At 45.2% G+C, this 16,809-nt stretch overlaps 1 protein-coding gene across 3 annotated transcripts in view; it reads left to right on the top strand.

The window, feature by feature from the left end:
* ROCK1 (Rho associated coiled-coil containing protein kinase 1) overlaps window positions 1-16,809 on the top strand; it is a 174,688-nt gene that overhangs the window by 108,833 nt on the left and 49,046 nt on the right. For all 3 annotated transcript variants that reach the window (XM_015423306.1, XM_015423304.1, XM_015423305.1), the window contains 4 exons: window positions 3,902-3,996; window positions 5,187-5,352; window positions 12,453-12,546; window positions 15,143-15,231. In XM_015423306.1, coding sequence (XP_015278792.1) covers window positions 3,902-3,996; window positions 5,187-5,352; window positions 12,453-12,546; window positions 15,143-15,231 — 444 coding nt within the window. The remainder of the gene's footprint in view (window positions 1-3,901; window positions 3,997-5,186; window positions 5,353-12,452; window positions 12,547-15,142; window positions 15,232-16,809) is intronic.

Here is a 16,809-nt window from a genome sequence, read left to right on the forward strand (position 1 = left end):
GTAAGAGAGAGCCTGCCAGAAGAAGCCTTCTGTACCATATTGAAGTATCTGGTGGCAGGCCCTTCTCTCTGTCACCCTTCTGGTGGCAGGTCCCTGGAGGAAGAAGATGAAAAGGATAGCAGAGAAATTAAGGAATGGACGGATCACTAACATAAGAAAGAATGGGTGAACTGGATTTCTGGGAACATACTATTAATACAAGGGTAGATGACTTCATCCCTATATAAATAGTGCCCAGAAATCCAGTTCACCCATTCTTCTGGTCTTAGTGATTCTAGGCTCACAGCAAAGTGAACACATATTTATGATAACCCTCAGAATAATTCCTGTACCTTCTGAAACAAATGGATCCTTGAAGTCTTGTCAGTGTGTAAGGCCAATATAGATCCAGCCTCAGTTGCATTGGGCACACAATGTCTTGGGGCTGGGGAATGTGTCATTGCTTTGCTTTCTCTGTGTACAGGTCTTTTGGGTTATTGCTACAGTAATAAGTTATTGGAGATCCCTTTTCTGTTGAGAAATCATTGTCTGATAATCTTATACTGACTGAGTCATCATTGTAGTTGCATGATCTTCGACGTGGTCTCTGTGCTCACCCATGGGATCGAGTGCGCACGCACTGGATCGATCGGTGCTGTAGCAAGCTCTTTTAATGGATTTTCACACCCAGTCCCTCAGGCATGCGCAGGAACCCCACCGCGCATGCCCAGAGGGGTGGGTGCAGACATCCCGCCAGTTCCTTGCTTACTGCCGCGTTGAGTAGACCTATTTTTCGTCGGTCAGATCGGTTCGCTTTTGGCTGTTCGCCTCAGCTCTTAGGAATTATTTCCTTATTTTAATTTTCTTGTCTTTTCTCTTTTTGTTTGTTCTTCAAAAAAAACCCAAAACCATTTATTTCTGTTGAGGGGGAGTCTACCGATTACCTCAGGCCTTCGGGCTATCCCCCCCCCTTGAACATCCCCTCTTCTTTGCTTCCTTTTATGGAGAAAAAGTGGGTTTTTTTCAATAGGTGCAAGGGTTGCGGCAGCAAACTTGCTCCTCCTGGCCGTCATACCCTGTGCATTTTTTGTCTCGGAGAGTCTCACCTGCCAGAGTCCTGTCGTCACTGCTCATTTTTCTAATCAAACACAGAAAAACCGAGCTACGCGCCTTAAAATAGCGCTGCTTGAATCGGCCCTTACTCCTACCTCAGCGATGGAGGAGATACCATCAACATCGACAGCTCCGGCATCGACACCTGCCTCCGATGCCGACCGCCTGACACCAAAGCTCCTGGCATCGAAGATGCAATCTTCCGCTTCCATGCCAATCAAAAAGAAGGCCAAGGCAAGTAAGGATCCCAAGTCCGCAAGGAAGGGCACTTCAAAGTCCCTTAAGGCGGCGAAGAAGGGGAAGGAAGCGGTGCCTGCACTGGGTGATGCCCCTAAAGTGCCTCCCGCTCCAACGGCAGTATCGATATCAGAGGCCCAACCCTCCACCGATGCCGACCATCTAACTATTGGATTCCCCCATCCAACAAGTGGAGCGCCCTTACTCCAGCATCGAGACGGTAGAGCTCCTAAGTCACCAAATGGGTGCTAAGCAATGTTCCCTCTAAGCTGTGGAGTCCTGTGAGCAAAAATTCGACTTTGTGAGCTACCGGCATTAAAGTTGTGAGCAGGTGATTTGGCTGCTGCATAAATTAGTTTGCTCTGGAGCCATCCTTCCAGAGCCAAGACAAAAATGTCTGAGCCGGAGGCTAAAGAACTTTGAGCTAGCTCACACTAACTCAGCTTAGAGGGAACACTGGTGCTGAGTCTTCTCCATCTCCTTCTACTTTGTCGGCATCGGTGATATCGGAGGCTCCCGATGTCAAAACACGTCGATACCGACACACTTATTGCAGTATGCAATGTCATCCTCCACGTCTGGCTCTTGCACTCCTCAATCAAGGAATATTTGTCAGCTATTTCGGCCTACCACCCGGGCTTTGACGGTTTTTCCGTTTTTTCTCACCCGGTCACAAAGAGGTTTATGAAGGGTCTCCTCCATCCACCAGTCCGCTCACCAGTACCCTTGTGGAATCTACCGCTGGTGCTCCGCCATCTCATGGGGCGGCCCTTTGAGCCCATGACGACTTGTGAGCTAAAGCATGCAGCATGGAAAACTGCCTTTCTCGTCGCCATCACCTTGGCCAGGAGGGTGGGTGAATTCATGGCTCTACGCCATGACCCATCTTTCCTTGTGTTCCTGCCGGACGGTGTGAAGCTGGTCCCTGATATATCCTTTCTGCCTAAGGTGGTCTCCGAATTTCACCTAGCCTCGGAGATCTTATTGCCTAACTTCTTCCTTAAACCAGAAGATGGACAACAGCGACTCCTCCACACTCTAGATGTTCAGAGGGCACTGCTCTTTTACCTAAATAGGACATGTCCGAGTAGGAGGGGCAATCATCTATTTGTCTCCTACTCCAGTCATTCCGTAGGGCTTAAAATCTCAGCACAAAGTCTCTCCAAATGGAATGTCAAGACTATTAAGCTGTGCTACCAGTTGGCTAAATGCTCGTTGCTCTTGCCTGTACGAGCACACTCTACAAGATCCATGGCTGCCTCTACAGCCTTCTTGAAGGGTGCTTCCCTGTCGGCGATCTCTGGGGCTGCGACATGGTCTACTCTGAACACCTTCGTCAAGCACTACGCTGTTGATGTTCGTGAATGCCACAGAGTGGACCTTGGTCGTCTAGTCCTTTTGTCGGCAGAGCATTGGATTTGTGACAGCTTCCACCTCCAGGTGAGCCACTGCTTTTCAATCTCCAATGGGTGTGATGCACAGAGACCACGAAGAAGATAAACAGGTTGCTTACCTGTAACTGATGATCTTCGAGTGGTCATCTGTGCAGTCACACCACCCGCCCATCCTTCCCCACTGCTGTCGCTTCAGTATTTTTCTCTGGTTATTGACATGACAGCGGTCAGAAGGAACTGGCGGGATGTCCGTGCCCCTCCTCTTTGGGCATGCACAGTGGGGTTCCCGTGCATGCCTGAAGGAGAGGCGCGAAAATCCCTTTGTGAGCTTTGCATACCACCGATACGGATCAGCGTAAGCGCATAATCCCATGGGTGTGACTGCACAGATGACCACTCGAAGATCATCAGTTACAGGTAAGCAACCTGTTTTTCCTTCCTCTTCACAAAGTTGTCCAGGTACAGTTGAAGAGTTCAGCTGCATCTGGAGACTCCTCTAGGTACTGTGTGATAGGCAGTGACTCTGCATTATGTTGGCTATTTAGGGGACAGAGGCTACCCACTTACCTTGATGTCATTGTTGCAGATTGCCTCCTTGCCTTCTCTTTCTGCTTGGTTGCTGTTGCTGCAGTTGTTGTTCCCTCTGCCATAATCTTTGGGGATCTGAGCCAGGTGAAGGTATATTAAGTTAGTTTTATCCTGGATCAGGGCCTTTTTATTCTCATGCAGTGTACTACAGAAACACAGTTTTCATTCCAATCCGAATGCTCCCCCACCCTCTGCTGCCAATTATTACCTGGACATCCAGTTGGACAATACTGCACACTGGCCATATTTAGTGGGAAATTGAATGGTATAACTATCCATGCAATTGCTATTATTAACTACCTATTTTTTTCTTCTCCCCTTTCCCCTGCACCAGGCACAAGTGTTGTTTTTTTAGAAGTATAAATATAATGTTCTATGCTATTTTTTAGTATATTTGTCAACTCATGTCTGCTAACAATTAATGGTCTGGATCCTGCCATCTTTTTGCTCAGTCTTGCCCAGTTTCCCTGTTCCACAACCCCCAGCATAGCCTTTTTGATAATCAAAGGGGACTAAAATCTGGATGGATCCAACACAAAATCTACATTTAAGTTCAGTATGATAGCTTTCCCCCTCTGTTTCATTTGCAGACACTTTACAAAACTCAGGTTAAAGAACTTAAAGAAGAAATTGAGGAAAGGAATAAAGAAACTCAGAAAAAAATACAGGAATTACAAAATGAAAAGTAAGTAAATTTTATGAACATGATCCTCACAAAATTAAGAAATGTTAAGGCCTGGTTGATTTAACTGGGAGTTGGTCACTTGCTTTGATCTCACATGTACTCTATCTCTCTTTGAAAGTAGCAGCACTTAAATTGCAGAACACTGAGTTTGTGTCATATTTTTTAGAAGGAAAACAACTTTAAGGTCATTAAATTAAAAACGATTTTTTGTTTTACCTCCCATTAGTTAGGGGAAATTCTCAAAAAATCAGCAAGGACAAAACATTGTGTAATGCTTTTTAATATTATGCATTCCTGTCCAAAAGAATCAGACTGATGGTCTAAAATGAGTCTGTTAGACAGATAGTATCAGATGTGAGAAACCAAGATATGAGATGCTCAGTATATAGACTGCAGTGATAGGCAGTAAAGAAAATGGACTCAACAGTATTTCCAACAGAAATAGCTTCTGTTCCACAAGCTGGAAAAGATAGCGCTGTCTTCTTTAGCCTTTAGAACAGTATTCCATAATTATTGTGGGTTTAATGTTTGTTTTTTTATACACACACACACTGAGAGGATGAGTGCACACCTGTACATGTAACATAAAAATAGGTAAAATGTGACATGTGGTAGATAGAGGTACAGGTTCTGCCTGTGTGAAAATGAAATCTTCATTCCTGCATTCCAAAGCAATATCTACACATTAATTAATATTAATACGCTGTTGTTGCACTACGGCAATCATTTGCAGCTGTGGGGGGGGGGGAGAAAGCAATCCAGTTGCAAATGATTCCCATACTGCAACAATATCCAATGATGTGAGGATGCATTCCAAGTAGAACACAGCAACATACTCTAAAATACTTTCCTTATATGGGTTCATGTTTACATTCTGAAAGTAAACAATTAGTATAAATATATAATTTTTTAAAAAAAATTTACATCAGAAATGGGGTTACAACTGCAGAATCACTTTCTCATTGTCATTTATAACTTCAGGCTCTTTTCAAGTTTAATAGTATGTTTCCTAGATCAGAGAAGTTTTTCTTTGTAAAATTGGTTAATTAAAAAGACACAATAAGGTTATATTTAGTTTTTAAAACACTGAAAGTCATATGAGCCTACGGGGAGGGCGGGATAAAAATATAAATAATAAATAAATAATAAATAAATATGGTATGAAAAAAAGTGTTGACTGGTTGTTGTAGAGAAACGCTTGCTGCCCAGCTGGATCTGGCTGAAACAAAAGCTGAGTCTGAGCAATTGGCCCGAGCTCTCCTTGAAGAACAATGTTTTGAACTTACTCAGGAGAGCAAGAAAGCAGCATCACGAAACAGACAAGAAATTACAGATAGAGACAATATTGTAAGCCGGGTAAGTTACCGTGACAATTAAATGATGTAATATGTTTATGTGAGGCAAAGTACCCTGTTTCCTCCTAAGTGTTAATGTGAATATTAGTGGGCATACCCCAGCTTTGCAGGTGTCTTGTCCACAGGCTTGTATATCTGGTAAGGCTGGAGCCAAGAATGCGGGAATTAGTTCATAAGGTGTGGGGGGGGGGAGCAGGGGTGATGATGTAGTCTTCCAGAGAATTCCTGTGAAGATGGGCCCTGATTGGATTTGGAACATCACCTGACACCAGCAGTCCAAAGAGTATAATGGAGCTAGAGATTAAGGGAAGGGACTGCTGACTTGGTGATTTTATTGGATTGAGGTGTCTATGCTGAATCATAGAGGAGCGCTTGGCCCTCTGCTCCTTTGGACTCCGAAATTCTGTGACTGCGCCATTTAATATCAGGTATCAATATGCTCGACAGACAAGTTAGTTTTTATTGTTTTGTACTATTTAATAAAGCAGACTGTGTTGCCTTACGGTATTCTTTTCCTTTTTTGTTATCTAATAAACCTTTTCTAGTGCTTTTTAAAAAAGGACTGGTTTCTTATGTGCATGTATCTTCAGGGACCCATAGGTCTGACCACTGCTAGCCTGTTAGAGGGGCAGTGGCTCAGGGGAACCCAGATCTGGGTCTTGATAGTTTATCCTAATGTGAGTGTGATGGTTGCCAACTTTATATTTTGCATAATTTAGTAGTATTTCATAATATTATTCAGATATAAAAGTGTTGCTCTGATAGTCTGTATAGATTCTTTTCAAGCCGGCGAATCCCTGAACATTTTAGACAGGGACATGGTTTCAATGTTCATACAGAAATGCATATAAAGATTGCTCCATTCCATGAAATGATAGGAGAAACAGTTGCAGTTGAGTACCATACATACGTCAAAACTCCCTTGCCAAGGTCAGATTGCTAGATTGGTATAGTTGTTTTAAAACATTTGCTGATTGAACAAAGCAGTTGATGGGGGGGGGGTTCCCTATAATTTGCATTCTTATATAGTCAGCCCAGAGTATGCCTAATATAGGAACATCTGCTGCATCTGGTTGGAAGTTTAAATCTAAAAATTGTGGGACAAGTGAAGAAACAGGTATTGACCACATACTTCCATTTACTCGTTTTGGTCTTTGTGCATCATACTAATAGGCTTTATGCCTGAAGAGAAGAAGAGATTGGATTTATACCCTGCCCTTCACTACCTGAAGGAGTCTCAGAGCAGTTTACAGTCCCCTTCCCTTCCCCTCTTTTAAGGTGCCTCAGGAAGGATCAATCCCAATGACCAACCAGGATGAAGAAGCTGAAACATCATAGATGGACATCGCAGTTGTCATCTCCTCCTTCTATGTGTCAGAAACAGGCTCTGCTGATTGTCATGTTGACTAGTACCTTCATTTGTTTCAGCCTTTGTAGTTTACTTTTACTTTAGGACCATGACGACCATTTGGTCTCATCCCTTTCTAGCCCTCTCTGCCATAAATTCCAAGGGATGGGAGGAGTAGGTGTGAATGTCATATATCTGTGTGTATGGGTTGCGGGTGTTAGATTAGCTTTGCTTGTAACAATTTTCCCATGAGAACGGCCCCCAAGATGTCTGGCCATTGGGAGCCTCTCATCCTTGGAGAAACATCTGTTGCTGGATAATAAACTTTTGTAGTGCTGTGTAGTATGAAGGGGGGGGAGTGAAAGAGGGTGAGAGGGTGAATGCCCACTGCATGACCGTTGCATTATGGGATACTGACCTATTTCCTATACAGTACCTAACCCTTGATCTGTTCTTTAATCTGAACACGAGATCTCTCTTGTGCACATCTAAATCTCTGTTTCTAATAAAGCTTTCATGAAAGACTATTAGGCTGAGAGTGGATTAACTCAAGGGTCTGACAGTTTGTTCACACTACCATTTCTTCGACCCAGTCCCCTACCACCACTATGGGGAATGGGGACGAAGACAAAGGTAATGGTGCCAGCAGCAGTTCGGGAACTGAAGTGCCCACACCTGATGCGAAGAAGAAAACACACAAGTCCGGAGAAGCCAAGCCGAAGAAACAAGTGCTGTTCCAAGACTCCGAGCACTGGGACGATCCCGCTTGGCTAAGCGACATCCCGGGGCTACGAGGAGCGAGAGGACATTGTGAGAGGGAGCGCAGGCGTGCGTCTCGAGCCTTCCAAGACAACCCAGAGCTGGGACATATGCGAGAGGAGTGGGATGAGGAATCCTCCTCCGACAAGACTCTAGCCACCCTCCGTGCTGACCTGAAGAAACTGAAGAACGGCTACCGTTTCCTGATCAACAACTTGCCGAAGGCGATGAAAGGATTAATGGAGAGGGACGTGGCTGAATCTTCACCTGAAGAGGAAGAAGTCCCTCGTCCAGCACCCCGCTGTGGGGCTAAGGAGCGTGAGCGATCTCACGACGCACTAGAAGCTACCTTTGACGAGACCCCAGCCAAGTCAGCCTTTTTTGCCATCCAGGTGAGGAAGATGCTGCGCGAATGGGGCCATACCTCGATACAGACAAGCAGTGAGTGGATTATGTGGGGTCCCGGCTCCGTGATAGGGTAGCCGATTGGTTTGTGGGACTGTATAATGTGGCTGTCCTGGAGCTGAAGAACGTGGATGCTTTCATGCAATCCCTTCACCACCAGTTCGAAGGCCCGCTTGAACTTGAGAAGGCTTGCACCCGTTTGCGTGGGATCTGCCAAGGGACCCGATCGGTGCAAGAGTACTCGGGCAAGCTCAAAGCGACAACGGCCAAGCTGCTAGGCTGGCCGGAAAAAGTACTCATTGAATTCTACTGAGTGGGGCTGAACACCATCATCCTGGAGAGGACCCTGGCCCAAAATAACCCACTAACCCTAGCAGGGTGGATCCAAGTAATGTGCGAGGCTGAGAACCGCTATAATTTGGTGAAGCTATCTCACCAGAAGGCTCCTACTCGGGAAGTCGTCGCACAGCGTGGAGCAAGAGGCCGGAAGCCGTGGGTTCCAAGAGGCGGTGAACGGGAACACCGACTCAATAAGGGGCTCTGCCTCAGGTGTGGGAAGCCAGGGCACTTCGCAGCGGAATGCACCTGGAGTCGTAGTGAGGAGGTGAGTTCACGGGGCGAGTGGCAAAAAGGAAAGGGATGAGGCAAGAAGGGGAAGATGGCTGAGAAGAGTCTGACGTTGCCCTGGGCACTGCAAGCGGCCGAGTTTGTGTCCTCCAGCACCCCCTCCTCCAGCGATGGGGACGAGCCTCAAGTGCAGGAAAACGACAGGGACCTGCTGTGCAAGGTGTCAGCCAGCAGGTCTGCCAAACATCGGTGGAAGATTCGGTGATAAATAGTTCTTCCTTGTTTTTTGCTACTGTGACTGTATTAAACCTCGAGACCAGCACCTCTATTCGAATGCGTGCCCTCATAGACTCGGGGTGCTCTCGTGATCTCATCAGCCCCTTGTTAGTAACCGGACTCGGTGTGGCAGTAGTGAAATAGGACGAGTTGGTGGTGTTTTCCCAAATGGATGGAACCACCATGCAGTCGTGCCACTGGGGTGGGAGAGCATTGGGAACTGCGAGACTTTATAGTGCACCCCACGGCTCAGTTCCCGATGGTGTTGAGGAAACCCTGGTTGGGGGTGCACAACCCATACGTGCAGTGGAGCATAGACTGACTTTCTTAGACCCCAGGTATAAGGCGCACCAGTGGTATGCCAAATGGGGAAAGGAACCAGCCCCTGTGTGTTGGAGCGTGTATGTTTGGCGCGAGAAGAGCTGAACGCCATACCCCCTGTATATCGTGACCTAAGGAGGGTCTTAGAGGAGAAAGAGGTGAACGAGCTACCACCCCATAGAAAGACTGACTGTACTATAGCAATTCTCCCCAGTCACAAAATGCCGAAAGGGAAACTGTATGCCATGAATCCCTCCGAGCGGGAGGAACTTAAGAGGTTAATTGACAAAAACCTGGAAAGAGGTTTTATCCACCCTGCCAAGTTGTCGTTCACTGCCCCTGTTTTGTTCAGGAAAAAGAAAGACGGGGGTTTGAGACTGTGCACAGATTACCAAGGGTTAAATGCTGTCTCCATGTCAAATGCCTACTCCCTCCCCTTGATTAAGGACTTGCTAGCTGAGGCATCAAAGTGGCTGTTTTTCACCAAACTGGATCTGCGGGACGCTTACTTCAGGGTGCGCATTAGGGACGGGGATGAACATAAGACTGCGTTCAACACACCACTGGGGCAATTCGAATACATAGTGATGCCATTTGGTTTGGCTGGCGCTCCTGGCGTCTTTATGAACCTAATAAACGAGGCGCTTCACAAGCATTTGTTCAAAGGGCTGGTAGTGTTCTTGGACGACATGCTTGTGTACACACGAAATATGGACTCACACGTGAAGTTAGTGCGCAAGGTGCTGACTGCCTTGTATGACAATCACCTCTACACCAAACTGTCCAAATGCGAGTTTCATAAGACTGAGATGGATTTTCTGGGTTACCGAATAACTTAACGGGGGCTGGGAATGGATCCTAAAAAGGTTCAGGATGTACGGGGGTGGGAAACCCCGAAGACACGGCGGCAGCTGCAGAGTTTCTTAGGATTTTCCGATTTTTATAGAGCCTTTATCCCAAACTTTGCCCAGGTGTCATTGCCCCTAACGGATTTGTTGAAGACTAAGAGGAAGAGCCCTGGTGCCACCAAAGGCTCTTGCAAACTGCAATGGACGATGGAATGTCAAAATGTGTTTGAGGCGCTCAAAGCATTATTCACGTCCGAACCCATTTTGCATCATCCTGACGAATGAGCCGTTCGTTGTACAATTCAGCGCCTCTGATGTTGCGATGGGTGGCGCCATTTTACAAAAGGGGTCCGATGGGAGGTTGCACCCCCTTAGCGTACATGTCGAAAAAGTTCTCGGGGGCTGAATGTAATTGGGCTGTTTGGGACAAGGAAGCAGCGGCGGTTAAGTTGGCTCTGAGCACTTGGCGCCACTGGCTGGAGGACGTGAGATATGGACTCACCACAAGAACCTAGAAGCTCTCTGAACAACTCGGAGATTAAATGTGAAGCAGGTTCGGTGGGCAGAATTCTTTTCTAAGTTCCAGTTCACAATTAAGTACCTGCCTGGCAAGTCAAACTTTCTCGCTGATGCCCTATCGTGCTTGCCGCAGCATGCTAGCCAGAGGGATGAGGTGACAGACACTGTGTTTTCCCCAGCGCAGTTAGGGGGGGCAGTGCTCACCCGCAGCAAAACGAGAGGGAGCAAAGAGGATCCGGACTGGCTAGAGACTTCTTACTGCCGCATTCTCTCCTTAAGACCTGGAAGCTGTTGTAACAGAGGGGCAGCACCAGGAGAACGGACTTTGGATGAGGGGAGGGCAGATTTATGTACCAGAAGCCCTGCGGGGAGAGATGATGTTGCAGAGTCATTGTAGTCATTTCGGATAACTAAAAACCTTGCACTTACTCCACAGGCAGTTCTGGTGGCCGGGACATTTCCCAATTTGTGAGTAAGTGCTAAACCTGATTGATGTGCAAACGGTGTGGAGGGAAGGTGCTGTGGCACCTCCAGCCGCTGGAAACCCCAGGGTGCCCTTGGTCAGTCATTTTAATGGACTTTATAACGGATTTTCCTGAGAGTGGGGGGAAGACTGTGGTGTGGGTGGTAGTGGACTTCTTTTCTAAGCAAGCTCACTTTGTGCCGTGCAAGTCTATCCCCACAGCCAAGCAATTAACCGTCCTATTCTTGTAACATGTAGTGCTATTGCACAGTTTGCCCCACAAAATAATTTCAGACAGAGGTTCTCAGTTCGTTTCTAAGTTCTGGAAAGAACTCATGAAGCTATTGGGCATAGAAAGAGGGGTGAGTAGCAGTTATCACCCCGAAATTGACGACCAGTAAGAACGCACCAACCAAATTTTGGAGCAAGTGCTACGTTGTTACATAAATCATCAACAAAATGACTGGGTGCAATTGTTACCATTTGCAGAATACTCGTACAATAATTCTCTCCATAGTTCCATAGGAATGAGCCCGTTTAAGGCAGTGTATGGTTATGAAGGGGTCTCCCTTTCAGTGGTGGATCTCACCCAGCCTGCAGATGGGGATGGTCAATTATGGTGGTCCAATGTGACAAAGAACTGGGACGTGTTGATAAAAACTTTAAACAAGGCTAAGAAGGACTACAAGAAGTATGCTGATGCAAACCGATCCCTGGAATGGGATTTGAAACCAGGGGACTCTGTCTGTTTGTCATCCAAGAACCTAAAAGGGTTGTAACTGCACTGCAAATTTCAGCTGGAAATATGTGGGACCTTTTAAAGTGCTTTCACTTTTGGCAGTGCAGTTACAACCCTTTTAAAGTGCTTTCACTTTTGGGCCATTACGACCATTTGGTCTCATCCCTTTCTAGCCCTCTCTGCCATAAATTCCGAGGGATGGGAGGAGTAGGTGTGAATGTCATATATCTGTGTGTATGGGTTGCGGGTGTTAGATTAGCTTTGCTTGTAACAATTTTCCCATGAGAACGGCCCCCAAGATGTCTGGCCATTGGGAGCCTCTCATCCTTGGAGAAACATCTGTTGCTGGATAATAAACTTTTGTAGTACTGTGTAGTATGAAAGGGGGGGGGAGTGAAAGAGGGTGAGAGGGTGAATGCCCACTGCATGACCGTTGCATTATGGGATACTGACCTATTGCCTATACAGTACCTAACCCTTGATCTGTTCTTTAGTCTGAACACGAGATCTCTCTTGTGCACATCTAAATCTCTGTTTCTAATAAAGCTTTCATAAAAGACTATTAGGCTGAGAGTGGATTAACTCAAGGGTCTATTTCTACAGTTCCATGAAGGTACAGTTGTCCTCTTTTGGGGAAAAAGTTTTCAAATTATGGCTGTGCACAGACACAGAGCCCATCAACATGAATGCACAGATGTCCACTTTAAGAACAACAGTTACAGATAACATCATGTTTCCCCTTGTTCTGTACTTCAAAGGCATAGAGCACACACACATTGTACAAAATCTTGCACTCAAGCTTCAGATCCATATTTCAAAGTCTAATGCAAATACTTTGTCCTATTTTTTTGTTTAGCTTGAAGAAACAAACAATGCACTGACTAAAGATGTTGCATTCCTAACCAAAGAAAATGCTGAACTCAAAGAAAAGATTAAGAAAGTAGAAGAAGGTATGTCACGTTTTCAGTTTTGATGGATTTATTAAATATGAGTTCAGCCAATACAATGAAGCCTTTAAAATATTTTACCTTTACATATTTTTCAGAGCATTTATTTATTTAAAACATTTCTGTGTCGCCTTTCCATCCAGATAAAAGCAGCAGTTCCATTGCAGATGCAAATGGAATATTTTTAGGAATTACTTTATTTGCAGTGTTTGATGCTCCAAGGCTGAAAAAAGGATTGAGTTCAGGGGACATTTTAAAGATTTTGTTGGTTCTGTTAGAACTTGTGAGTTAAAAGCAAGCAAACAAAGTAATTAAGAGTTTGAGTCATTGTGTGTTGTGATAGTGGCATTCACAACAAGTTGGTGAACATGAACCTGGTTGGCTGTTCACTCCCCTTGCTCTTCCGTCCACCCCTTGTTCACAGAGTATGATCCAGTCTTCCAGATATGAGAAGCCTTGGAAAAAACTCAAGTTCTCTGCAGTGTCTGAATTCTGTGTGTGAATTGGACTTCGCTTGCCTTCCATACTCTAAAATTCTGAACTGGAATTAACTGAAAGTTTAAAGTCACTGAGGTGGGGTGGGAGGTGGGGCTAAAAAAGCTCCAGTTCACCCAGGCACTTGCATTCAGAGATCACGAGGAATTTGAATTTGTTTAAATACTTACTGAACTTGGGAACCTTGCACTCTGGTTGTGAAAGATGTAGAGGAGGTGATAGGTAGCATGCAACCACAACATATTTCATTTGGAATAGTTGCAGCAGCAAATGTCAAATTTAATTACAGATTTTCATGACATCTAAATGTACCTATTCTTTTTGTCAAGTCAAAATTCTGATTAAGAGAAATAGTTAAATAATATCCCTTTAAATTTTTTTCCATTTTAAAAGCTTTTGCATTATGGGGTTTCTGAGTTTTCACAGTAAAATTGGGCTTGTTAGTTTACACAATAAAACAGAAAAATAAGATGGAAGAGGGCTAATAAGCTGAAACTTAATCCTGATGAAACAGAGGTGCTCCTGGTGAGGGGAAGGTATGAACCAGTAACTGGGATGTCTTCTGTTCAGGATAGGTGTGTACCTCACCTAAACAAGCAGATATGTAGCTTGGGGGTGCTGCTGGATGTAAGCCTCCTGTTGGATAAATAGGTAGCAGTGGTGGCCAGGGGTGCCTTTAGCCAACTTCAGCTGGTGAGTCAGCTGCACCCATTCCCAAGCAGGAAAGATCTTGCCTCTGCGTTGCATGCCCTGGTAACATCTAGATAGATTTACAGATTTACTGTGGTGCTCTGCATGTAAGGCTGCCCTTGACGACTGTTCAGAAGCTATAGCTGGTAAGAATGCAGTGACCAGAACACTGACTGCAGTGGGACATAGCAACCATACTGCTTCAATCTTGTTCCATCTGTACTGGCCTATTGGTTTGCTTCCTGTCCCAATTTAACATGCTGATATTGACCGTTAAAGCCCTATACAGCTTGGGACCAGCATACTTGAAGGACTGCCTACTCCCATATGAACCTACCTGACTGAACCTACCTGAGGCTTAGATGGGTGGCAACCTGAGGGCCTTCTCAGTCATGGCACTGAAACTTTGGAACTGCCTCCTGAGGGAAATTCTGTCTCCCTCTATCATTTTGTTTGTGCTCCCTCACTTTCCACAGAGGTATTTGCAGTCCGAGGTGCAAAACGCAGTTTGTTCTCTCTTGTGGCGCAGCATCAGATTTCCCTGTTTCCGGGAATTCCCTTGCTGTTCCACAAGAGGGAACAAACTGTATTTTTGCTCCTCAGACTACAAATACCTCTGCAGAAACAAGCAAATGCAGCGGAGGAATACAAATGCAGGACCAGGGAGACCCATTTGTGAGGAAAACGTCTGAGTATTACTTAAAAGAGCAAAAGGGCTGGGGAAGGAGAAATCAGCCAGAGATAGCTTAGAGGAGGGGTCTAAAACATGGTGCCTGTGGGGACATGTCAGATGTTTTTAAAAAATGGGTGGGTTCAGGTTGGGCTTTTTCCCAGCAAGGCTTTTGACTGGCCATTGGAGATTTGATTGGCTGTGCATATTTTTAAAAACATTGCTTAGGCAGCAGTTGCCACCATACCACAAGGAGCTTCACCATGTAACTGAAGGTAAGCCATGGCAGCCACTTCCACCACCTGCATCAGCCATTTTGTGGCTGTATCCAACACCCTGTGTCAGCATTCCAGAAGTGATCACAGGCTCAAAAAGGTTGGGAACCCCAGCCTAAAGAATCCTAGAGGTGGACTAGCATTTCCAAATCCCCCCATAACTCCTTGTGGGACCACAGTTTGTTCCCTCTAATAATGCAGAGTTCATGGTTGAGTACATAGCACAAAGATGGTAAAAGGGCCCATCTAGGGACAAGGTCAAATTTTACTGCTGAAAGCAGTTGAAGGGAGAGGAACAATCAGAGGGAGAGGGGAAAATTGGTGTGCTCAAAATTACAGTGTAATAGTGTAATCAAATTAGTTTAGTCCCCTTCACATGTTACAGTGAAATATTTGAGAGTAGAGGAACAGAGAACTTATACAAGGTGTAATTGATTTGATGTCATAAACTGCCTAATATTTTTAACAGACTATAAACTAAAGAAAGAGGAGGAAGTCAACAGCATTAAAATGCAGTATGAAAAGAACCTGAACACTGAAAGGACCCTTAAAACTCAGGTATTTATTTTCATTTTTTTTACTGCACTGAAGTTCACAATTTAGTGCATCAAACCTCCTTTGTATGTAGCAGTGTTAATAAGTGTAAGGTGATGCACACTGGAACAAAAAAATCCCAACTTCAGTTATAGGCTGATGGGATCTGGACTTGCTGAGACTGAGAGTGAAAAAGATCTTGGGGTCATAGTAGATAGCTCAATGAAAGTGTCAGCCCAGTGTGCCACAGCAGTGAAAAAGGCAAACTCTATGTGAGGATAATTAGGAAAGAGACTGAAAATAAAATAGTATTATAATGCCCCTGTATAGATCTATGGTGTGGCCTCATTTAAAATATTGTGTGCAGTTCTAGTTATTATAGCTCAAAAAAGATACTGCAGAGCTGGAAAAATTACAGAAGAGGGCAACCAAGATGATTAAGGGGTTGGAACCCTATAGGGAAAGGCTGAAGATTCTGGGACTTTTCAATTTAGAAAAGAGACGACTAAGGGGGGACATGATTGAGATTTATAAAATTATGCAGGGCGTGGAGAGAGTTGACAAAGAGAACTTTTTCTTCCTCTCCCAAAATACTAGAACTCAAGGGCATCCAATGAAGCTGATGGGTTATAGATGCAGGATGGACAAAAGGAAATACTTTTTTACACAGCGAGTGATTAAATGTGGAATTCACTGGGGGCTTCCGGTCGAGCTAAGATGGAGGACTGACGCACTTTCGCGATTGTGCGAAGTGGGCGACGGCCGCTTTTGACAGTTTGGGCAGTTATCAGCCCAACGCATCGCTCCCCAGCGAGAGGGGGGGGACAAGCAGGCAGCAGCGCCTAAGAGAGAGTGTGAGGTTGGCGTGATTCCGCTTCGGAAGAAGCGGAAACAGGCTTTGATCTCCTCCCGCGAAGAAGGCAAGTGCCGAGCAACTCTCCAGCGACCGTTCGAGCCGGTGTACCGGTTTAAATTCTCCATCAGCCGACCTCTTGAAGATGGGCAACAACAGTGAGTGAAAAGAAGCAATGCGAAACCCGTTTTGATCGCGTAGATAACAATAAACGTCCCGCTTACCTGAACTGTGATAAAAAATAAATTGAATTAAGCGGTTGAGCGGATAAAGAATAAATATTCCCAGAACTCTGATTCCGGTAAAGAAATAGTTGATTGAAGGCTATAAAATAGCAAAAAAGCATATTGTTTAACATTCCTGCGGTGAGGACCGAGATGTGCGCGCAGCAGAGAAAACGAAACTGACGAACAGTATCGCGGGAAGATGTAGGTTGGTGTAACCAGCAAAGTATTCCAAGTGGGGTGAACAGGAAGACGACATCCTAGAAGGGTAATAACCAACAGGAAGAAACTCGGACTCTTCAAGCTGCAGGACCGGATGTGAGTGTAAGCGAACAGACGGGACCTGCAGAATGGCAAACTGACCTACTCTATCCCAATATACCATCGAGAAGTTGCGCCCGACATTTTGAGGAGGACTTCAACTTAAATTGATTTTTAAACATCTTTGAGAAGACTTTGGAAAGCGCAAATAGACGCATTTGGACGGCCGATAGTTTACCTTCTAGAAGAGGCAATTTGTTTGTG

The sequence above is a fragment of the Gekko japonicus genome, unplaced genomic scaffold (genome assembly GCF_001447785.1).
Source record: "Gekko japonicus isolate JY-2015 unplaced genomic scaffold, Gekko_japonicus_V1.1 scaffold1146, whole genome shotgun sequence".
Lineage (NCBI taxonomy): Eukaryota > Metazoa > Chordata > Lepidosauria > Squamata > Gekkonidae > Gekko > Gekko japonicus.